General features: G+C 41.8%; 1 protein-coding gene across 1 annotated transcript in view; it reads right to left on the bottom strand.

Moving 5' to 3' along the window:
- Positions 1-24,615, bottom strand: part of ABLIM1 (actin binding LIM protein 1) — a 327,992-nt gene extending 303,377 nt beyond the window's left edge. Inside the window, exon 1 of the mRNA XM_043475365.1 lies at positions 24,466-24,615. Coding sequence (XP_043331300.1) covers positions 24,466-24,478 — 13 coding nt within the window. The 5' untranslated portion in view covers positions 24,479-24,615. The remainder of the gene's footprint in view (positions 1-24,465) is intronic.
- Positions 24,616-25,347: the final 732 nt, after the last annotated feature.

Genomic DNA, 25,347 nt, shown 5'->3' with positions numbered 1-25,347 from the left:
GCTCAGCTTTCTTCACAGTCCAACTCTCACATCCATACATGACCACTAGAAAAACCATAGCCTTGACCAGATGGACCTTTGTTGGCAAAGTAATGTCTCCTTTTCAATATGCTATCTAGGTTGGTCATAACTTTCCTTCCAAGGAGTAAGCGTCTTTTAATTTCATGGCTGCAGTCACCATCTGCAGTGATTTTGGAGCCCCAAAAAATAAAGTCTGACACTGTTTCCACTGTCTCCCCATCTATTTCCCATGAGGTGATGGGACCAGATGCCATGATCTTAGTTTTCTGAATGTTGAGCTTTAAGCCAACTTTTTCACTCTCCTCTTTCACTTTCATCAAGAGACTTTTTAGTTCCTCTTCACTTTCTGCCATAAGGGGGGTGTCATCTGCATATCTGAGGTTATTGATATTTCTCCCAGCAATCTTAATTCCAGCTTGTGCTTCCTCCAGCCCAGCGTTTCTCATGATGTACTCCACATATAAGTTAAATAAGCAGGGTGACAATATACAGCCTTGACGTACTCCGTTTCCTATTTGGAACCAGTCTGTTGTTCCATGTCCAGTTCTAACAGTTGCTTCCTGACCTGCATACAGTCTCTCAGTCATGTCCAACTCTTTGCGACCCCATGGACTGTAGCCCACCAAGCTCGTCTGTGCATGGAATTCTCCAGAGAATACTGGAATGGGTTGCCATTCCCTTCTCCAGGGAATCTTCCTGACCCAGGCCTAAACCCAGGTCTCCTGCATTGCAGGCAGATTCTTTACCATCTGAGCCACCAGTCAAGAAGACCAGGGTTCAAACCTCAGCTCTGCCATTATTAGTTGCACAGTCTTGGGCAAATTGCTTAATTTCCCTGAGTTTCACTCTCCTCATTTTTAAAAGAGGGAAATTAATAAATCTCAAAGAGTTTCTCTTAGTATGAAATACTATGTTGTTTGCAAATAGTCATTGCCACTATTGAGAGTTTGCTGTGTGCCAAGCTCTGTCCTAAATATTTTTTCTGTATGAACACAGGAAATTCTCTTAACAACCTTATAAGAAACTTGCCACTGGTGAGGAAACACGTACAGACAGGTGAGGGCCCTTTTCCAGGGTTACATGACTGTAAGTGGCAGTGCTGGGCTTCGAACCCAGGCAATCTGCTTCTACGCTCGTCTCAATTACAATTCTGTATGCCTCTCACTGCCTGGCACAAAGAAAGGATTCAATAAATAGCAGCTTTAAAAATGTTTCTTTTCTAAGTACAAGAAATGCAATTAAAACAAGCACTTCAATCTCCATAATGCAGAGACCGTTACACAAGATGAGAGACTCCAAAAGAGCAGAACTCTCTCTCACACACACACAAGAAAAATCTTCATAGCATATCAGATGGGGCTTATAAAGTAGACACAATTTTATCAGAAATTGCTGAAGAAAAGGGTATTCCAGGTGGAAATAGAGTCAAAAGTATAGTGGTATTTGGAAAAGATGAATAGTCTAGCTTGATCTAAGGAAAGGTTTCAAAGACTAGAAAAGTGAAGTGGGCCATCCAGTTCATGAAAGTGAAAGGTTAATTGCTCAGCCACGTCAGACTCTTTGGGACCCCATGGACTGCAGCCCGCCAGGCTCCTCTGTCCATGGAAATCTCCAGGCAAGAATATTGGAGTTGGTTGCCATTCCCTTCTTCAGGGGATCTTCCTGAACTTGGATCTCCTGCATTCCAGGGAGATTCTTTACCCTCTGAGCCATCTGAGGGTAACCAGTTCATGAGGAGCCTTGAATACCAAATTAAAGTAATCTGAAGGCAATTCAAGAGTCAACAGTAGCAGGTGGGGTGGGAGGCAGGGAAATTATGAAAGCTTTTGCAATCATGCAATCAAGCTGTAGAAAATTAATTAATTTGGAAGTCATTTCTGCTTTGTGTGCCTGTCTCTTCAGTCCACTCAATGTGTGTGCATGTCCAATGAATTCATCTCTTCTCTCCAAAAAAATTAAAACATCCTGGTACTTGTCACAAAGGAGCCTTGAATAAAGTGCCAGAAGAATATGAAGGTAATTCAAGAGACAATGGGGGGTCATGGAAGCTTTTTGAGAAGGGAGCCAGGCAATCAAGACCAAGCCATAGAAAATTAATTTAGCAGTGATACATAGAAAAAGTAGAAAGGGGATGTGAGTGGGCTTGATAACAGCTGTCCATAAGTACAAATGACCTAGTTCACAATTTTAATTGCTTTCTTTTTTAGAAACTTGTATTGAAGTATAATTGATTTACAATGCTATGTTTAATTTCTGCTATACAGCAAAGTAATTTAGTTATACATATATTCTTTTCCATTATGGTTTATGACAGGATGTTGAATATAGTTCTTGTGCTGTACCATAGGACCTTATTGTTTATCTACCCTATATATAATAGTTTGCATCTGCTAATCCCAAACTCCCAATCCTTCCCCCCACCCCCATTGCTTTAATATATTCTTGAAATTTAAGAAGAGCATTACCCGCAATTGCTTAAAAGGTTTTAACCAGGACATGATCTGACTTGAGTGGCTGAATTGCCAAAATGATGGGAAAAAATTACAAACCGTGTGAAGTCCCGTGCTTAAGAAATTCTCATTTTAATGGAAATCATGAACAAAGTTTGGAAAATCGGGCTGACCCTATTTTTAGCTATCATTAATCTTTACTAGTTTTCAGTTCTTAAGAAGCATAGTAGTAAACAAACATGACATTCGATACTGTCTCTGGTTGCCCAGCTTACAAAAATGCAATCTACACAAAACATACCCAGAAGGAAAAGTGAAGTTCAATTCTGTATATTTCTACTGTCAGATATGCATAGACAGACACAAAACAACAATGAAAACGTTATCTGTGTGTGTTTTAATACAGCTCCGGGCCTTCAGAAATTGTATCTGCTGTGCGTACCTGTCTCTTATTCTGTTCAGGGTGTGTGTCCAATAAATTTATCTCTTCCCTCCATTTTGTCTGCTTTCCAAAAAATAAAATAAAATATCCTGGTGAATATCATAAAAGATCAGGCAAGGATGGCAGCTGAGATTTTTGACAGCAGTCACTTCTGCACATAATCTCTGTCCCAGGGGGACCTGCTTCTAGCTCGAATTGCATGCTGTTCTTATGACTGCCTAATGACTTAATAGATGTACCATCCCAAAATTCATGGGTATACTTGAGAATATAATGATTTATCATCAGACATCTTGATTTCTAAGCTTGGTCACACCCTTTATGAGGTGGTTATCTGGCTTTACAGCTTTTCCTTTCTGAAACCACAGAAGGAAGGGTTTGCCTTCCTCCCCTGGCTATTCTTCTGGACTGTATGAAGTGCTCTAAGCCAAACGCAAGGCAATGACCATTACGCATTGGCTCCATTTGCTTCTTTCTTGTTCCAACAATGTCAGTGATCTGTGGTACAGGATATATGCTTTGTTTGCTCGCTACAAAGGTAACAGTAGCCAGAGGTAAGTTTTATTCATATAGTTATTAACAAATGAAAACAATAAACACACACAGGGCAGGACTAAGGTGAGGGGAGTGAGGTGATTAGGGTGCAAAAATTAGGAGGCATCATGCTAAGGGTCAAGTCTTACTCCCTTCACCCTAGTCCTGGCCCTACACACACACACACACACACACACACACACACCCCACAAAGCCCAGAGATGACCAAATACTGCACAAATAAGCAAGCCAAAGCCACTGGTCAGGGTTTTATGTTTTCTTTAAAGGTATGTTTGGTTCAGATCAACATTTAACTGAGTGTGTTTGTCTGCTCAAAAAACTCAATGATGCCCATCTCACTCAAAGTCCTTCTGTTGGTTCACAAGACAGCACATGACTGGTCCCCCAAACTGCTCTCTGACCTCTCTCTTCTACTAACCTCACTGTGTCCGAAAAACTCCAAGCATGTTCCTGACTCAGGGTTCCGGTCACTGGTCCTTCCACCTAGAATTCTCTTACTCTAGGTATTATCTTCTCCTCCTTCTGTTTAAATGTCATCTCAAAGAAGCCTTCCTTGATCAAGCTCAACCTGCACTCTCCATTTTCTGCCCCTTCGTCATTTTCTCTAGAGCATTCATCACCACCTGATATGCTAAATGTTGTACTTATATTTCACAAATATAATTTTTACATAAATAAAATAACAAAGTGTATGCTCTCTAGAAAGCACCTACTAGGAAGGAATTTCTTTATATCTTTTTATATACTGCTGCATCTACTGCTCCTAAGACAGCAGGTGCTTAATAAATATTTCCAGAATGAAAGTACTAGATGACAGACAGAGTGTTAACTAAAATGTTGCTCCTGCTATTCAGATGGTAACAGTATCCATGAATTTTGTTTCTCAAGTAAAGTCAAGCCTATCAAATTATCTACATTAGGGTCCTCATCAGTGTGGTGATGTACCCAACATTTTTAAATCATTTCCAAAACTTTTTTTTAAAGAAGACATACAGATGGCTAACAAACACATGAAAAGATGCTCAACATCACTCATCATCAGAGAAATGCAAATCAAAACCACAATGAGGTACCATTACACACCAGTCAGGATGGCTGCTATCCAAAAGTCTATAAGCAATAAATGCTGGAGAGGGTGTGGAGAAAAGGGAACCCTCTTACACTGTTGGTGGGAATGCAAACTAGTACAGCCACTATGGAAAACAGTGTGGAGATTTCTTAAAAAACTGGAAATAGAACTGCCATATGACCCAGCAATCCCACTCCTGGGCATACACACCAAGGAAACCAGATCTGAAAGAGACACGTGCACCCCAATGTTCATCGCAGCACTGTTTATAATAGCCAGGACATGGAAGCAACCTAGATGCCCATCAGCAGACGAATGGATAAGGAAGCTGTGGTACCTATACACCATGGAATATTACTCAGCCATTAAAAAAGAATTCATTTGAATCAGTTCTAATGAGATGGATGAAACTGGAGCCCATTATACAGAGTGAAGTAAGCCAGAAAGATAAAGAACATTACAGCATACTAACACATATATATGGAATTTAGAAAGATGGTAATGATAACCCTATATGCAAAACAGAATAAGAGACACAGATGTACAGAACAGACTTTTGGACTCTGTGGGAGAAGGCGAGGGTGGGATGTTTCAAGAGAACAGCATCGAAACATGTATATTATCTATAGTGAAACAGATCACCAGCCCAGGTTGGATGCATGAGACAAGTGCTCGGGCCTGGTGCACTGGGAAGACCCAGACGGATTGGGTAGAGAGGGAGGTGGGAGGGGGAATTGGGATGGGGAATACATGTAAATCCATGGCTGATTCATGTCAATGTATGACAAGACCCACTGCGGTATTGTAAGGTGATTAGCCTCCAACTAATGGAAATAAATGAAAATAAAATAAAATAAAAGTCTGAATAATTTAAAAAAAAACTTCTTTTTTTTAATTGAAGTATAGTTGATTTAGAACATGATATTAGATATTAGATAGTGATTCACTATCTATTCACTATAGACTATAATCTATAATCGCTATAGATTATACCCCATTAAATCTTATTACAAGATAGTGACTATAATTCCCTGTGCTATACAACATATACTTGTTGCTTATCTATTTGATACATGAAAATGAAAGTGTCAATTGCTCAGTTGGTTCCAACTCTTTGCAATCCCATGCACTGCAGCCCACCAAGCTCCTCTGTCCATGGAATTCTCCAAGCAAGAATGCTGAAGTGTGTAGCCATTCCCTTCTCTAGGGGATCTTCTCAACCCAGGGATTGAACCCAGGCCTTCTGCATTGTGGGCAAGTTCTTTACCATCTGAGCCACCAGGGAAGCCCATGTGATACATAGCTATTTGTATTTCTTAAACCCATGCCCCTATTATGCCCTTTCTCCCTTCCCTTGCCCTTCTGGTAACCATTGGTTTGCTTTCTATATCTGTGAGTCTGTTTCTGCTTTGCTTTATACATTCATTTGTATTATTTTTTAGATCCTACATATAAGTGTTATCATAAAGCTTTTGTCCTTCTCTATCTGGCTTATTTCCATATCATAATATTTTCTAGCTCCATTCATGCTGTTGTAAATGACAGAATCTCATGCTTTTTATGGCTGAGTAATATTCCAGTGTACATTTTATATATGTATACATATATATATATATATATATAAAACACATCTACTTTATCCATTCATCTGTTGATGAACACTCGAGTTGCTCCATATCTTGGCTACTGTAAATAATGCTGCTATGAACACTGGGATGCGTGTATTTTTTCAAATTAGTGTTTTCATTTTTTGTATATATTAGAAATGGATATAGTGGAATTGCTGGATCATATGGTACTTCTATTTTTAGTTTTCTCTCTGTACTGTTTCCCATAATGACTGAACCAATTTACATTCCCACCAACAGTATGCCAGGGTTCCCTTTTCTCCACATCCTCTCCAACATTAGACCAAAACTCCTTTAGAGAAGCAAATTTAAACACTCTACTTAGGAAGTGCATTTACATCTATAGTCTAATTTAGGCAGAATAAAAAACTCAAATGATGACTAGGAAATAAATCTGAAAAAAAAGGTTAAGAAAGTAAAAAATGTTGTTGATATTATTCTCAACAAAGTCGAAGCCAGATAGAACACATCCCTTCTGCCAAAGCTTTATAGCATCAATATTCATAACATCCAAAAGCATTCTACTATATTTTAAACACATATTACATACAACAACAATTTCCTAGAAAACATTTTTCCTCTAGCATTCTATTAATGAAATATATTTCCACTGAATGTCATTCCTGTTTTATGACCTAGACAATAACACAGTCAAAATTTTTTTCAAAATAAAACTTGTCCTGACATTAAAGTCATATGTTATTAATTACATTTAGCATCCCAACTTCAGTTTTCTGTGGAATATTTTCTTCTGTAATGAATAATACCAAAGTAGAAATCACTGTGTATTCTAAAAACAGCCAATTAGTGTGTAAGAGTCTTTCCTCCTGACTTTCTTTTCTTAATTGAGAAAGATGTTGCATAATTTGACCATCATGCGTCTAAAGACAGAAGTGGTTGATGGAGAAGCTACCTTAACGACCAAACTCATTCAAAAAAAGAAAATTGAAATAGCCACTGATGTGTCACTGTACAGTCAAAGAGCCACGTCGGGGAAGCAGGAGCTGCTCTGAACACATACTCTAGTAGGAAACCCCCGCTTCTCAAACTTGCATTTCTGCTTTTGTTGATTTGTTGCTGTTGTGCAGCCGCTAAGGTGTGTCTGACTCTTTGTGACCCCAGCCAGGGACTGTAGCATGCCAGGCTCCCCCATCCTCCACTCACTTTCAGAGTTTGCTCAAAGTTCACATCCACTGAGTCAGTGATGCTATCTAACCATCTCATCCTCTGCCATCCCCTTCTCCTTTTGCCTTTAATCTTTTCCAGCATCAGGGTCTTTTCCAATGAGTCAGCTGCATTTCCTCTTTACCAATAAATATTTGGTAATTTTTGTTTGATTGATTGGTACCAGAAATAAGAAAAAGAGGCAAGGAAAAAAAGAAGATACTGATATTTTTCTAGTTCTTTCTATTCCATACAAAAGTTGGTATTTAAATTCCCTTGTAAGTTAGATATGATATTCTCATATTAAGCCTTATCAGTCAATGTTCCCAAATAAATTCATCCAACCAACCTAATGAATCACATATCACCATTTCAAAGAGTAAAGAAAGCCTTCTGTTAGTTTTAGACTTCGGCTCCTTGATCAGAATATGCTATCAGCATCATTAAAAACATTTTACAGCAACCAAACTTTAAAAAAACAATGCTCTCCTTTCACTAGCAAAGTTTTCTCTCTTTTTTTTTGTTGGCTTCAGAACACCAAACCCACCACAGGCTTCCTGGAAATTCTATCAGCTCTCCTAGGAAATCAGCAGTCACAGCTTGCAATGGCAAGAGCCACCTAAAATTTTAATGCCATGACTTGAGATGGCAGCCAGCCCCTTCCCAACCCGTTTGCCCAAGTAGCCTTACATAAGACGCTGCTAATCTCTGCTCCTGCCTGCTGAAACTCCAGCCAAGAGTGAAGCCTCATGGGAATTTAATCAAAGCAAAACTGAATCATCTGATCTGGAAATTCATTTCTAATTTCAAGACTTGGTAGCAGAAGAGTCTTCTGAGGTCATATAGGGAATAGGCGGGAACAGGAAACAGGGGCTTCGAGGTGAGGGTCTGTTGTATGGTGTGCCCACGACCAGACAGCTGGAGATGCAGAGCTGCAATACAACGCCAATCTCTCAGCTCCTCATCCAACTCTTCCCACCAGAATATACTGTCTCCTGTGGACAGCCTGCCAATTTGATTATCTGTAAGTGGGGCGATTTGGACTCGGTCTTAAAGAGAATTAATTTTCAGGTTTAATTTTTTAACCGAGGGTAACGAGTGATCATGAATAAGGATAAACGATCCAGCCTCTGTGAAATGTATCAGCACCGGACTGTTTTGTGAATCTGTTATCCTAAAATCCATGGATCATTCAGGAGAAAACGAATCCTGCAACAGGCAACAAGGTTGGCTTTAGATGAAGTAAGGAAAAAATATATATTCTTTTTTTTCCTCTAGGCTAGAAGTGGTCTGTCCCTTTATATAAATAAAGGAGATGTCTGTAACATTTTCTAGTGCTGGAGAAACAGGCTGTTCCTACTGGGTGGAGACTGAACCAGCACAAGGCAAGAGATACACATAGGAGAGAGCCCAGAGGAAGTCAACCGCACAGGGGACCACGCTCCCTCGCCACTTTCTCTGAACCATCAGTAAAGCCTCGTTAAAACTTATAGCCAGCACCTGTGGCTATCTCTAAAAGAATCCCCCTGCGGTGCAGAAGACCCAAGTTCGATCCCTGGGTCAGGAAGATCTCCCGGAGAAGGAAGTGGCAACCCACTCCAGTATGCTTGCCTGGAAAAATCCCACAGATAGAGGAGACTGGCAGGCTACAGTCCACAGGGTCGCAAGAATCAGACACAACTTAGCAACTAAACCATAACATGCTCTAAAAATCTCAGTAAGATATATGCACAAAGATGCTCAATGCAGCAGCATGTATAAAAGCCAACAAGCAAAATACCTAACAAAAAGGACTATCAAATCAGGTGTGGTACAACCATCTGCATGAACACTGTGCAGTCACTAAAAAAAAAAATGAGCTGTATCAGTAGATACCAAGGTAGAGCAACTTCAATAAATTATGTGAAAAAAGGCAAACTGGGTTTTTGTTTTTAAGTAAATAGGCAAGCAGATCATTGTTTTATAGGTAATAGGTTGATTTTAATATCCTAGTACACACAAAACTTTTCTTAAGAAGAAAATCTCAAGAAACTGGTAATGATGGTTACTTCAGAGGATGAGGACCTTTCCATTCTCATTTATGCTATTTAAATTGTTATTTTAAATCTACACATATGCGTGTGTTGTTGATGCAGTTCAGCCACTAAGTTGTGTCCAAGTCTTTGCAACCCCATGGACTGCAGCATGCCAGGCTTCCCCATCTGTCCTTCACTGTCTTCCAGAGTTTGCTCAAATTCATGTCCATGGAGTTAGTGATACTATTTAACCATCTCCTCCTCTGCTGCCCTCTTCTATTGTTGCCTTCAGTCTTTCCCAACATCAGAGTCTTCTCCAGCGAGTTTACTCTTCCCATCAGGTGGCCAAAGTATTAGAGCTTCAGCTTCAGCATCAACCCTTGCAAGGAATATTCACGGTTGATTTCCTTTAGGATTGACTGGTTTGATCTCTTTTCAGTCAAAAGAGTTTCCCTGGACAGTGATGCTATAGCTCTTAGGATTATGAAAGAAGCTTTTACCTTTTTAGTTTTCAGTTAGTTTTCTAAGTTACACCTTGATCTCAGTTACACTCTGGCAAAGCATCTCTGGCCATGCTTAGCTCAAACCAGTTCAAGGAGATTATGGCCAGACTGGATGGGGGAGGAAGAGGTGACCAGAAGCCCCAGCAAAACAGCAGTGCTCAAGGCCGTTGTCTACACCGTTGTCTACACCAAGGTAGCAGGGTTGCAGCCAAGCTTGCTGTCCAAACATAAGACACGTGAGACAATACCTTAGGAAACTCTTGGAAATAGCTGAAGGACACTTTGAAGGGGACTAATCTGTAGTGAAAGGTACGGTGGGCAACACAATAACACACCCAATCTATACCCCAGTATCTTTGCACATCCCAGAGCATCATGACAGGTGGGAATGAGGAGTGTAGGTATAAGAGAGTAAAGGGGGGAGAGGGTCAGGGTCCCTGGGGTACACATTACCTTGCAGGAATATGAAACGCAGGGGCAAGAGGGGTGAAGCTGCCCATCAGAGCAACCACATCAGAGTCTAGCTTCGCTGCTCCCAGAACTCAGCCCACTGAAGAACACAAAGGATGGAGTTAGAATGTGCATGTCAAACACTCCTTTTCAAGTAGGAAAAACTATGTCCTTGATCATGTTTAAGAGCAGAGGCATAAGAGGAAATGAACTTTCAAGTCATGTCCAACTTAAGGGTTCAACCAAAAGGACTGAGAAATTCCTCTACCCCCCTTCATATGTCTGAGCATCTCACCAGACTGTGGATCTCATGGACGGCAACCTTTCTTCTCCCAACCTCTCAGTAACTCTTCACTAAATATCTACTCAGCTTCCAGCTCTGGGGTGGAGCTAGGATCTGGGAATGCACTTACAACACTCAATCTCTGGCTTCCTAGAATTCACAGCCTAGGAGAGGATGCTGGGACCCTGAAGCTGGGAAAGACAGAGGGCAGAAGGAGAAGGGGGTTAACAGAGGATGAGGTGGTTAGATGGCATCACTGATTCAATGGACATGAACTTGGGCAAACTCCAGGAGATAGTGAAGGACAGGGAGGCTTGGTGTGCTGCAGTCCATGGGGTCGCAAAGAGTCGAGTGAACAACTTGGCGAGTGAACAACAACAAGAGAGGATAGAGCCATTCAGACAACTCTGCACAGGTTAGTATCACTGGATTAGACACTAAAATGAAACAGTCTGGGACAAGGAAGTGTAACTGTTAGAGGAAGAGTAGGGTGTACCACCAAGTTCAAAATGTGCTTATTAGCAGAGAAACCAGGGCAAAAGGATGCCTCCCGAGCAAGCGCTGATTTAATCAAAGGGATTCAGAGAAACAGGCCGGCTAATCTCCAAGAACCACTAACAGGAGGCTCACTTAAGTCAGATGTTCAGAACACCCGCAAGTAAATATTCTTTATCACGTTAGGCAGCTTGGCTCTGGGAGGAGAAAAGGCCGAGATAAATGAGTTCATTAGACGGCCGGTTCTAGCCTGGCTCTGAACGCTCCCCTGCCCCCTTTTCAGGAGGAGCACAGCCGTCCCACCGTGTCCCCTCTTCTCCGTGGTAAGGGTGAGCCAGTGTCCTGGGTAGCCTAGGATTAACCTTAAAGTAGACGACCACTTAGTGTCATTCCTACAACTGTCACTCGCCTAAGGAATGTCAATGCTCTGAAAAGCAGGAAGAGTGGGAGCAGCCATGGCCTTCCGATTCCGGTTACCAAACCGATGTCCAACACGGCCTCTGCGAGGCAGGGGCTCTGCCGTCCGCGTCGCTGCACCCCTACACTTGGTATTGAAAACCCTCTCTCTGTGTTTGGGGAGCGAGGGGTGACGACCATTCTCAGAATCTGTCTAGCCTGCTTTGTGCCGAAAGTAAAACTTCAGAGAGGTCCTCAGGTGAACCCCAACACTGACACTGTCCAAGCGCTTGCCACGCTCTCTAAAAGGCCCCAGGACTACCCCCCACCCCCACCTTGCCGGCCTCAGCCTCTTCTCCGGCCACTTCTGCAGTCTGGACTTCCTCAGTGTAGATGGCCAGGTCAATTCAGCCTTGCAGGGGCCATGTGATACAAGGCAGAGGCAGGGTGAGGTATTTTTAACCACACAGAACTCTTTCATATTTTTATGTAGTTAAATGTATCTACCTTTTCTTTAAGGATGTTTAAGCCTTGTATCCTGTAGAAAAGATCAAGAATCTTCTAACATCCTCCAGCTATAAATTCACCTGTGTTTTCTTCTAGGACCACCTATTGTTTCATTTATTTTACACTTAATGATTTAATACAATAAGAATTGTGTGTGCCTGTATGTAAGAATTAAGGGGCCCAGATTTCTTTTTTCTAAATAGCCAGTTGTACCCATATCATTTATTGAATCTTTCTTCTCACAATGATCTTAAAATGCCACTTTACTCTAACTAAATTGCATATATACATTCACTGTACTCTATAATCTTTTTCCACTATTCTAATTTCTCTCCAGTACTTAACTGTTTTAATTATTGTAGTTTCATATTACATCTTAATAGCTGGTAGGGTAGATTCCCTTAATTACACCTCTTTTTCAGAATTTCCTAAGTGGTACAGTGCTAAAGAACCCACCTGCCAATGTAGGAGACATGGGTTCGATCCCTGGGTCCGGCAGATCCCCTGGAGGAGGAAGTGGCAACACACTCCAGAATTCTTGTTGGGAAAATCTCACAGACAGAGGAGTCTGGCGAGCTACAGTCCATGGGGTCACAAAGAGTCAGACACGACTGAGCACACACAGGCATCTTGTAAATGAATAATAGTATCACTTTGCCAGGTCTCTAAAAAAAGATTCTGTAGGCATTTTAATCAGGATTTCATTTCTTTTACAGAGAGATTTAGGGAAAATGAACATGCTTACAATATGGTATCTTGTTATCCAAGAGCACAGTAGGTCTCTTCAGTGACTTAAATCTTTACATCTCTTCTCAGGGTAGTCTTTCAGTTTCCTGATGTTGCTCCTTTATGTTACATTTCATTTCAAATGTCTTAATGTTTCATATGCTTAACTACTATTTTTAAAATTCTAAAAGCATGCTGTTTCCTATGTTTGAAATGCTTTTCCAGCACCTCTCCCATTTGGCACTCATTGGTTAAGGCCCCATTTCAGCATCACTTGGCTTGTCAAGTCTACTTTGGCCCCACCTCCAGTCAGGATGGAGCCAGCTCCCTCCTCTGTGTTCCTGCGGCACCTTACACGTCCCACCATCACCACTGGTCACACTGTGTTGAACGTTCTGTTCAGTTCAGTTCAGTTCAGTCGCTGAGTCATGTCCAACTCTTTGCGACCCCATGGACTGCAGCATGCCAGGCTTCCCTGTCCATCACCAACTCCCGGAACTTGCACAAACTCATGCCCATTGAGTCAGTGAAGCCATCCAACCATCTCATCCTCTGTCGCCCCCTTCTCCTGCCTTCAATATCTCCCAGCAACAGGGTCTTTTCTAATGAGTTGGTGACACATGCCTTTAACCTCATTGGGAGCTCTGTTGGTGGAGGAGCCAATTATTACCCCCAAGTCTGGCTTATCACAAGCACTCAATGATCAGATCAAATGAATGAATGAATGAATGCCATAATATGCTTCTTCATATTTCAGTAGCATTTTTGCAATGCTAACAGTGATAACACTAATAAATAGTAGAATTTGGGATAATGTGACTGATGGTTTTTTCCCCCCTTAAACATAAGCCATGTTTTAAAATGCAGAAAATTATATAATGAGAAATCATAATTAGGAGGTAAAAACTAGATACATTATTTTTCTGGCATGTATTTCAGCCTAATGTAAAGAGGCAGCATTGTGGTGGATAATACACACTCTGGCATGAACAAGACCTGAATTTAAATCCTGGATCAACCACTTATCAGCTAGATGGTATCAGGCAAGTTCTTTGCTTCTCTAGGCCTCATTTTCTGTCTCTATAAAATGGACATAATAAATATCCTCAGAATCCTAACAGACATCTCAAATTTAAATGTCCAAAATGCTTGGTTCCCCCATCCCACAAATCTGCTTGTTCAACACTCTTCCCCATTCTATCCTTCCAGGGGCTGAGAAAAGAGAGGTACCCACAATTCTCCCCCTTCTTTTACTCCCATCCACAAGTCCAAAAAGCACTTTCTTAGAAAGATTTACAGAATCCACTGACTTCTCACCAGCTGCTTTCCTACCACCTGGTCTGAGTCATTATCTTCTCCTGTTCTGACCATTACAATAAGCTCCTAACTGGTCTTCCTGCATCTATCTTTATTCACTGTAATCTATTCTCTATATTGTTGACCAAGTGATCTGTTTAAACTATATCAAATCATGTCACAACTTTGCTCAGAACTATCCAAAGACCTCCTACCTCACTCAGTCTCACTCAGAGGAACTCTAGCCTTCACATGGCCTGCAAAGACCAATCTGACATACCACCCCCTCCCTAACTCTCTGACTTCATCTCTCCCCTTCAGACCCTGATCCAGCTACACTGGCCTCCCTTGGTCCAAGGACACACACACAACATAGACCTCAACACCTTTGCACTGCTCATCTCATTGCCTAGAAAACCCTTTCACCAGAATTTGCATGACCTCTCACTTCCTTCAGGTCTGCTCACCCACCACTTTATCAAAGATGCCTTCCATTGTCATCCCAAGTAAAATAGCACCTGCCTTGTCTTTCATCTCCCCAACTTCTTCTCTCCTCCTTACTCTTCTTTTTATTTCTTCATGGCACTTTATTACCACTTGTCCCATTACAGGTTTATTTGGTAAGGGACTATCCCACTCCAACACCTGGAATAACTTGGGCACTTAGTAGGTGTTCAGCTAATACTTACAGAAAGACCAGAAAAATGAATACATTATTTACAACTCCACTTCTCCAGTTTATGTAAAGTGTCTAACCACCAAATAGATTCTCCTAAAATAAACAGCAGTTAAGGAACTGATGAAAAAAACTAAACCATTACTGGTGTTCATGCTCATTTCTCACCTGAATGCTTAAATGAATCAAAATAAAGATTCCCTTGTTCTACACGGAACAAGAACAACAACAACAACAAAACCTCTCCCTAGAAGCCATTAGAGACTGCCAACCTAAACTTCTTTTCTCCATTTTTTAAACTTTTTAAAATGATGGCTTCCCTCCCCACCCTCCTCTCCCCAGACTCTGGGACTCCGCTCCTTCTGTTCATTCCTATTTGGAGCTAAAAGCCAGAAATAGCTGTTTACTTCATTGTCCTCATTTCCCTTCATTGTTACCAGTCAGTTCTCTGACGGCTACCCTGTTGTGGATGTGTTTTTTTAAATGAATTCTCAATAAGTTGAGAAAGAAAAGCATGGGTAAAGACCTTAGACATGGTTTAAGCAAAATGTATTAGAGGGTATTTTCTTTAGGAAAAACTATCTATAAATTCACTCCAATGTGATTACATATATACCATCAAATATTATTCTCATATGCAATAAAGTTAAAGAGCTGGCAAAAAGAATACACGGCACAGAATAAATCACTTTGATTTATTAAGATGTGATGACAATAATTATGCATGTAGAGCTCTTCCTCATGCAGGCCTAAAGAAGAAATTTTCTAACAAAGAACCAAAATCATATGACCTCTAATCAATCAGCAAGTAATTTGGAGGTGCTTGACCCACAATTTTCTGCTTCCATTTTTATCCTAATGTAGAACTGAATAATACAAAAGATTTCATGGGTACATCTACTAAATAAGAACTTGCCCACCCAGTAATTATAAAACAAAATACAGATAATTTCTTTATACTGGAAAATACATATTAGATAAATTTTCCAATAAAATAATAGAATGTACTGGGGAAACAGACCTTAAATACATTGACTGAGAGCCATCAAATAGGTAGTGAGTCCAAGAACAACCACAGGTAGACTTGACTACAGATTTTAAAGATGCTTTGAGATTGCACTAACTAAAGAAACAGAGCCACTAATGTTACTATTTTTTAAAGATTATTTTTTAAGTGAACCATTTTTAAAGTTTTTAATTGAAATTGTTACAATATTTCTTTCATTTTATGCTTTGGTTTTTGGCCATGAGGCATGTGGGATCTTAGCTTCCCAATCAGGGATCGAACCTACACCCCCTGCATTGGAAGGTGAAGGCTCAACCACTGAACCAACCAGGGAAGTCCCCAGAGCCACTCAATTTTAAATGACTATAGAGGACGAAAGGCACTAAACATTTCCTTCTCTAGATAATTTATCTCAGTAGAAGAAAACTATCGTGTGAATTACTCCAAAAATTTCTAAAAATTCATTTGGGTTTAACTTCATATCAAATGTTATTGTTAGTCTATAATGGTAATTATGGACTTCCCTGGTAGCTCAGCTGGTAAACAATCCACCTGCAATGCAAGAGACCCTGGTTTGATTCCTGGGTCAGGAAGTTCCACTGGAGAAGGGACAGGCTACACACTCCAGTATTCTTGGGCTTCCCTGGTGGCTCAGATGGTAAAGAATCCACCTGCAATGCAGGAGACCTGGGTTGGGAAGATCCCCTGGAGAAGGGCATGGCAACCCACTCCAGTATTCTTGTCTGAAGAATCCCCATGGACAGAGGAGTCTGGTGGGCTACAGTCCATGGGGTCACAGAGAGTCGGACACCACTGAGTGACTAGAACAATGGTAATTATACCTGAGCATACCAACTTCCCATGAGAGAAAACTGCTCAGAAATGTGCTGGAATGATGGGGAGGAAATGACCAGTCTAGGACTTAAGTTAAATTTTCATGTAGGTAATATACAACATAGCTAACACTATATACAGATAATCAGATACTGACAAAAATTCTATCCTTTGAGACTGAGGAATATGCTGACACCAAAACGCATACTGGCTGGAAACTTTACTAGTTAGGAAGGGCACAGTCCCAATTTGCAGGAGATAGCCCCACTCTATACCTGTTGTCCCAGTATTCCATCAGGTTTAGAATTTCTCTTAGACAGGAGTATCCCATTTGGATGATAACTTATGTGATACACATACATTAGACCAACCGTTAGCAACAAATATCGATCAGCCTTATTTGTTCCAACCTCATTCAATCACAAATTCTAACACCTTGTAATATTTCTCTCCCTCAAAATCATGACAGTCCTCACTCCAGAGTGCTCAATAAATATTTGTTAAATGAATTCATTAATTTATTAGCATCATCAGTTCAGGAATAGATTTAGAATAAATCTGGCTGCTCTAGAAAAGAGGTTCAATAAACATTAACTGATTAAATATCAGTGGAGAAGGTTGAATGAGCATGAGTTAACCCATCACACTGCCTCTTGCTTGCTGCCAAGAAATTTTCAGATAAATAGCTGGCATTTCTGTTCTTGGGGGAAGGGAGAGGAAAAAAGGTATGTATTTTCTTAATTGTGGAATCCTGTGTATATCTAACACAAATTTCAACTCCACTAGTTTCTACTTCATTTTCAATAAAGAAAAATGTGATAATTCAACTGACACTAGCAAATATCTGTTATACTCAAATCTGATATCTCTATTTTCAGTTTTTAATAGTCTTGTTTAATCTATATCCATCCCCTATTGCTCTCATGTTCTCTCTCCCTTTATCTCCTTCCCTCCTTCTCCATCTCCCCCTCCCACTCCCCCACTCTTTACTCCACAGCCATTTCCTCTCCAGTTTGTAAGCAAATTGGTTTTCTCCTCTGGCTGCTGTCTGTGACAGAATGATGATGTTTGTGCTCTAAATCATGAGGTATTTACTAAGGCAGCAAAGAGAATTCCCTAACTTGTAGGGGAGGAAACATGAGCCAAAATTGGAAGGGCCCCAGGAGAAGCTAAGGGAAACAAAGGGGTTGCTCTATCCACGGGGTAGAGTCATAGGGACATTCTCAACCCTGCCACACTTTCACCAAGATGGGCTGCAGGTGGGGACCACAAAGCTTCAAAACACATCGAGAAATCTGCAGGGAAAATGAAGAAAATAGCTGCTTTTTGGCATGAGCTGTTATAGGTGATTAGTGCTACACATTTAGAGAGAGAACGACCCCACCAACAACCCCACCACACTAGGACAATGTAGGCAACATGTCAACTCCTAGTGACATCATAAAATTTAATAAATATAGACATACAGCTGTTCATTTGATGATGTTTATTATCAACTCTAAGGAGGCTCAATAAATGTCTATGGGATGGATGGATGGATGGATGGATGGATGGGTGGATGGATGGATGGGTGGATGGATGGATATTCCTAGAGACTGCTGCTTTACCAGGGTGAAATATTGATCACTCACATTCTTTTTCATTTGGCTACTGAACAATCAGAAACCAGGGATTAAGCAGATAATGGCACCACACAATTCAGGATTTAAAAAGTAGTCCCTTGTGAATGGAGCAACAAAATGCCTAGTTGTATCGAATGATCAGTACTACCTATGCTAATAGACACTAACGGTGGATTAAGTTAGAGAAGAACGTGAATCCACAGGCTCATAAAAAAAGAAATATTTCTCCCATAAAAGATGATGAAGACTAATTTACCATCTCAAAGAGATTATTTCATAAATTTTACAAAATTTCATCTTCCATTTTAAAGGGCACTCAGAATTAGTGCTGTTTTGTTCCTCTCTAGAACTGAGGGAACTAGTAATGTGCATGTAAAAATAGGATCACTTAATAATATACACTTCCTGGTCCTGGAAGATGCCACATGCTGTGGAGCAACTAAGCCCGCCCATGTGCCACAACTACTGAACCTGTGCTCGAGAGCCCTTGAGCTGCAACTACTGAGCCCACAGCCACAGCTGAACCCCATGCATCCTAGAACCCATGCTCCAACAACAAAGAGAAGCCACCGCAATGAGAGGCCCACACACGGCAACTAGAGAGTAGTCCCTGCTCACTGCAACTAGAGAAAGCCCATGTGCAGCAATGAAGACCCAGTGCAGCCAAAAAAATAATTTTAAAAAACAAAGCTAATCTTCTCATGTAAAAAAAAAAATCTATTTATTTAATTGGAACTCATTTATTTTAAGTGCAGAAAATAGTGTATTGTTTTTTTTAATATCAAAATTTATAATGGCTAACCGTGAATTTCAAATATATTTTCCTTTTATTTCAGTCTGATAAATTGCTTGAGAGTTCTGGAACGCAAAGAAAGGAAAAGCTCTAGCTAATTCAGGCCAGAAAAACAGCTCCCCTGTAACACCAAACAAGCCCTCTTAGTGCATTAATCATTGCAACATCACCATGGAAGAAATAAAGGTAGAGTGATGCAACTAGAGGTATAACAGAGAGAGACTTAGAGGAAGAAGTAAGAGAAAGAAGAAATGCAATGGAAGTCTCCACTTTATGGATTAGCAGATTCATGTTTGTTGAGCCTACTGTAGCCTGGAAGCTGAAGAAGACATCAGCAAAGACGAGCACAGCTCTGATTCCTGGAGTCCCACCGTGCCCCAGGCCTATGGAAAAGCCACTGTCCAGCAGAGGGCTTGGCTAGCATGCATACTCAGTCATGCCCGACTCTTTGCGACCCCATGGACTGTAGCCCACCAGGTTCCTCTGTCCGTGGGATTTCCCAGGCAAGAATACTGGAGTGGGCAGGCCTGACCTCCTCTCTGCCTTTCAGCCGGGGCTGCCTGGGTCTCAGCTTACTCTGCAGCCAGAGCTGTTCATGCCCAAATTAAGACATTTGAGGCCAACCATGCCCAACCATCTCTCTCATTCCTGCAGTCACAGTCGTGGACAGGACAGAGGACTCAGCCTCCCTTATTTCCTCTTCCCCTCACTCCCCCTGCCCCGTGCTTCTTCCCTCCTCCTGCACACCCTTCATCCACTACTGACTTCCTTCCACTGTGCTCCCTGGAACCACACTTGTGTAAACGAAAACGTCTACCTCCTCAACCTTTCCACAAAGTGTGCCGCACCTCCTCACTCAACTGAGACCTGGCTCCCCTCTCCCTAGCAAGCATGCCATCCTGCACCTATGTGCTTTCCAGGTTGATACACATAGAACTGTTTCCTTCACGCTTGAGTCTCTCTGGAAAGACCTTCCCTCCACCCCATCCTTTTTCATCTGGTTATAGCCATTCTCCAAGAAAGATCCCTGCTTTCTTCAGGAAGCCTCACCTGATCTCATGGTCCTCACTCTCCATGGCTACGTTTGATGTCACTCCTTTGTTATCATCAGAACTCTCTCTCCAGCCCACTTTCTCTCTTTCTCTCTCACGCTCAGCACATCCTTTTATAAATAGTGTGTATGTATTTGTCTCCCCCACAGAACTGTGAGCTCCTTGAGGGAACATGCTGTGTCCTAGTCACTGACTGCTGGCACATAACATCTGTTTGTTGAATAAATGAAAGCAGATCTACATCCTTGACTTGAATAAATGAATGAATAAATGAAATGAACATTTTTTATTTATTTGACTTTCCTCTCAATGCTGGGAAAGATTGAGGGCAAGAGGAGAAGGGGGTGACAGAGGATGAGATGATTAGATAGCATCACTGACTCAATAAACATGAGTTTGAGCACTCTGGGAGCTGGTGATGGACAAGGAAGCCTGGCATGCTGAGGTCCATGGGGTTGCAAAGAGTAGGCCATGACTTGGCAACTGAACAACAACTCAATCTTTTAAAGTTATATCTACTTGTTATCAAACAACACAAAGATGTGTTCAAAGGAAAGCCAACTATCTCCCCTCCTTATCCTTGACTTTTTTTAACCACTGTTAAATGCTTGGTGTATACTGCTCTATGATTTTCTCTATGCTCCTGGCACACACTCATATGCATAGTTAGAGATTTTTCACAAAATATAGAACTGAGATCATACATTATATAGTTATATATATATATAATCATAAAACTGCTCTTTTCACTTATAATGTATTATAAGCATCACTTCAGACCAACACAAATGGATCTAACTCACTCTTTCTAACAGTTGCATAACAGTCTACAGTATGGATGAACCATGGTTTAGTCATTCATTCTCCAATGAGTGAGCATCCAGGTTGCTCCTGGTTTTATTTAAGTTCTGAAAACAGAGATAGCAAGACTGATCTAACATTGCTAGAGCATACATACTGTGAGTTACTTCTCTGGCAGTGCTACGGACTCTTCCTCACACACTTGGATCTATTTTCTCAAGACTAAAGCTTCTGCAAAACTAATAGGCTCATGAGCAATCTCTTCTGTGTATAGTGCCTGTTGTCTGCCATGTGTCTTATACTGAATAAGTATTTCATATTTATTGAACTAAACCAAAATCTAATCAGATAGAAAATGCCAGAAAGGATACCCAAGAGGCAATGATAGCCATGCATAAGTCTGAGGATTTTATAGGGAGTAAAAATAGTGAATTTTCATTATTAACATAGTTCTGCTTGAAAATTTTACTAAAATACTTTATAATTTAAATATTTAATATATCCATTCATACATTGATATATCTTGATTATACTAATATATTGATAATTTTATATTACTTTTATAACTCAAAAACAGTTTTTTTTCAAAACTTACTGGATGATACAAAACCCGGAGTTAAAAGGAACAAGCTTCAATTCAATAGCCCCCAAGTTGGCTGGTACACAAGAATCAACTGAAGTTTGTTAAAAAATTCAGATTTCCAGGCCTGTCTCTGAATATTCCAATTCAGTGGATCTGAAGCAGAACCCTGGTAACAGCATGTTTAACAATACTCCAGATGATTCTTTGATCCTGTTCTAATCTAATGATTTTAAGAATTACCTGGAGAGCTTTTCACATAGTTTATGGATGTTTGGGCTCTACCTCTAGACTTTACAAGCCATTAGACCTGGAATGAGGCCCGAGAATCCACACTTTTAAAAAGGTTACCTGGATAATTCTACCCAAGTTCAGAAACACTATTCTAAGTGCTACAATTTTCTCCAGTTTGTCAATTCAAAAATGAAGATATGATAGCTCCATTTTTGGTCTCTAGTAGCAAAAATATGACACCAAGTTAAAACTTTTTGATGATAATATTCTAAAAGACCACATGATGGGGAATGTCTTAGCTGGCCTCCCATGGAATTTAAGACTATCTTTCGCTAGTTTAAATTAATGAATCAAATTTTAGTACTCACCTTATATCTTAAAGAGAAAATGAATTTAAAATATTTTCACTCTAAAATATTTTAATAAAATTACTTATTTTTAGGTTCAATCAGTTTCAGTGTTTTCAATTAAAAAAAAATTTCTACCCTTACCATAACCTATAAGTCTAGATATTAGAAATAAGCTAATATATTTTTTAAATTAATAAGATTTATCTTTCCCACTATCTAAAGACCTTCCTAATGATAAGTTAGATATTTAAGTGGACATAACAAAACCATAAAAGTTTATCTCTACTTTCAGGATTAGAAATGAGAGTAGATACTGAATTACAAAAGCATAGTGAAGTTCAGTTCTGAAAATATCTTTCATAAAAAATAAATGGTAAACAGACATTTTTCCACATGAGCTTAATTCAGTAGCTACTATACTAGACCTTCTACTAATCAGAAGTCAGACAGATCTGGCTAGAAAACAGGATCCTCCATCAACCAACCGTTTGAGCTCAGGCAAGTTACACAATCTCTCAAAACCTCAGTTCATTTCACCTTGAAACGGAGAGGTAATAACAGTATCTCTTGATTCACTGTTTGTGAGGATTAACTGATAAAATACTTGTGAAGCACCTGACACATACTAAGGATGCAGTTACTAGTACTTATCATGTTTTTTCCTCCCCCTGCAATATGAGTCAGACTTCAAACTGTTAAGTACAAGATAATCAACATGGAGTTTGAAGCAGAAACAAGACTATTGAGTGAAAGATTTGTGTCCAACTCCAGATCATCATGTTTGAAACCAGGTTCAAAAACAAAATCATGAACCAGGACTCAAGCCAGAGCTCTAGCCTCTGAAATCACTGAGGCCATCTTCATTGTATATTTTCGGATAAACCACAGAGAGCTTGTAACAGATGGGACCAGAGACAAGGTGAAACTGCGGGGTGGGGGGGGGGGGGGGGGGGGGGGGTTACCTAATGAACTTGATGCTCTTTCTAGGACATACCAAGGTTTGCGGTAGTGACTTGGCTCTTACGGTGTGCAATGTTTTGTGTACTAAGGGCTCTGAGTGGTGCAAACTGCATCAGAGATGGGCTCTGATCACAGAGAGTTTTACAACCTATGAGAACTAATCACATCTTCCTTGTACTTAGGACAGAACTCAGGACCAAAAGCTTCTGTCTTAGAACACAATTCAGTGATCATACAGCTGGAATCACTTTGAAGATCCCGCATACACCCAGTCCCCAATAATCATATTTGCTCCACCCTCTTTTTTCTTTCTCTAACACACACAAATTTTTCGACATCACTAGGCAGGTAATTTCTCAGGGTCCCATATCACCTCTGTAGCCTGAAATCTACAAATTTAAATTCTATCACTCCACCCAGCTGGTACCGCCACATTTCCAGGTAAGGAACCAACCAACCAGATTGCCAGACCAGCAAAGACCAGTGTGTTCAAAAAGGAGTTTAAATATCCTGGATAGAATTTATTTTATACATTATATGCCCCAGAATGAACCTTGAAAAGCAGCACTGAATTAAGCAACACATGTTATTAAACACCTAAACTCCCCTCAAAAAGCAGGGTTAACCCTTCAGTGTCAAAAAAAAAAAAATTACTCTGCAACTCCTCTTAAAGCTTCAGGGTATCAAAAGGGGTGATAATTCTTGCTTTGCAAATATACTTTCTAAACATAATCAATATTTTCCTTAAAGGCTTATGGCAAAGCGACCGAGTCACTTCGTTTTCATTGCTGGCAAGCTGCACAATGACTTGATCTCTTTAATATTTCACTCATAGTAGCAGCCACTGAACTATGACTAACCCACTCTCTCAGCATCACCACTGGCTCCAGATGGTAAGGAAGGAATACATTCCCTTCACTCTCGCCTGAAAAGCAATTCTGATTTTTTTTTTTTCTTCTTTCGCCCAGTTTCACCTGCCGTAATCGTTTCACTCCAGGAAGAAACTCCCTGGGGGTGAGGGGAGATGCATGCACAGAGGAGCACAAGTAGGGAATTTACTTTTTTTTAAATAGGGTGTAAGCACTGCAGCTTTAAATCTTACTGCATTAAGCCCTGGATTCCTTCCATAATCAAGCTGCAAAATGGTAACAAGAAAGGAGGGGAAAAAAAAAAAAAAAAGCCTCTTCCTCCCTCCGGGCCAGCCCTCCAGGCCGCTGCGGACAGCGGCGAGCCCATCCCCCAAGCCCTCCCAGCCCAGACGTGCAGCTGGTACAGGTGAGCCGGACACCGACCTTGGCCCTCAGGCTTCGCCCACATCCGCGGATCAAGGTCAAGGGCGAGGGCTTCCTTCCACCCCCGCTTCACTCTCCCCCTCCCCAAAATCCGCCCCCCTCCCCAGTCGCCCGCAGCCCAGAGCCCAGGGATCCGAAGCCAAAGTTTCAGGCCGGGTTGGGGCCAGCGCGGCTCTCGCAGCCCGCAGCCCTCCTGCACCTGCCGGGCCCGGTTGCAGGGAAGGCGGGGGGTCCGTGGACGGCGCCCACCTGGTCCCCCACTCACCCCTGGCGGACATGGTTCAAGTAGCAGGAGCCGGAGCCGGGAGGGCGGCGGACACAGCCGGCAGGGCGTGGGGAGGAAAATTTCTCCGAGACGCACGAGGCGCACCCGCGGCCGCTCGCGAGGGGAGGCGGCTGGCCGCGCGGGGACGCCTCCCGCAGGACACCTGGGCGCCGCGCGGCCGGCGGGCGGGGACGCGGCGGCCGCGGGGACCCGCGGGGCGCGGCAGCGCTGACAGCCCGCGGCCGAGCTGGGCGGGGCCCGCCTCCCCGCCTCCCCTGCCCGCCCGGCCCGCCCGGTCCAGCGGCCGCGGGGACGCGCCGCCCGCCCCGCTGCGCCGCCAGCCCGAGCTTTTGTCCCCGAGCGAGCGAGGTGCGGCGGCGTGCGGAGGGGGCTGCGGCTCCCCTCCCCGCCCCGAGCCCTTAGGAAAATAATAGTGGTAATAATAGCAGTGTTGCTCTTCCAGTGCCCTTCCAGCCTCCCGCTTCGGTCTTTGAGAAAGCAATCAGCAAAGAGCTGCTCTGTTCCCTCCGCTAAGTGATGCCCCGGACCGGAGGGGAAGACCACGGTAGCCCGAGGGGCTTGGCCCTCGGTAGGAGTAAGGCCTTGGGCGGTCGCCCGCTAGTCAAAGCAAAATTAGCCATCAGTGAGCCCCTTAGAAGTCCGCGTGGGATGGGCGGACTTTTTCTTCCTGGGACCCTTGAGAGACGGGCTGACCTAGCGCAGGGGCTTGAGTCAACTGACACTCAAGGAAGATCTGTACTAAACATCTGCTTTACTAAACACATCTAAACACATCTGCTTTGTTGTGTCAACTCTGAAGTGTCAGGGCTGGCCTGGGCTGGGCTGTTTTAGTCGCTAAGGGCTGGAGAGTAGGGTGAAACA

Source organism: Cervus canadensis, chromosome 8, assembly GCF_019320065.1.
Source record: "Cervus canadensis isolate Bull #8, Minnesota chromosome 8, ASM1932006v1, whole genome shotgun sequence".
Lineage (NCBI taxonomy): Eukaryota > Metazoa > Chordata > Mammalia > Artiodactyla > Cervidae > Cervus > Cervus canadensis.
The sequence above is the reverse complement of the archived record's forward strand: the minus strand, read 5'-3'. Positions and strand labels throughout refer to the sequence as shown.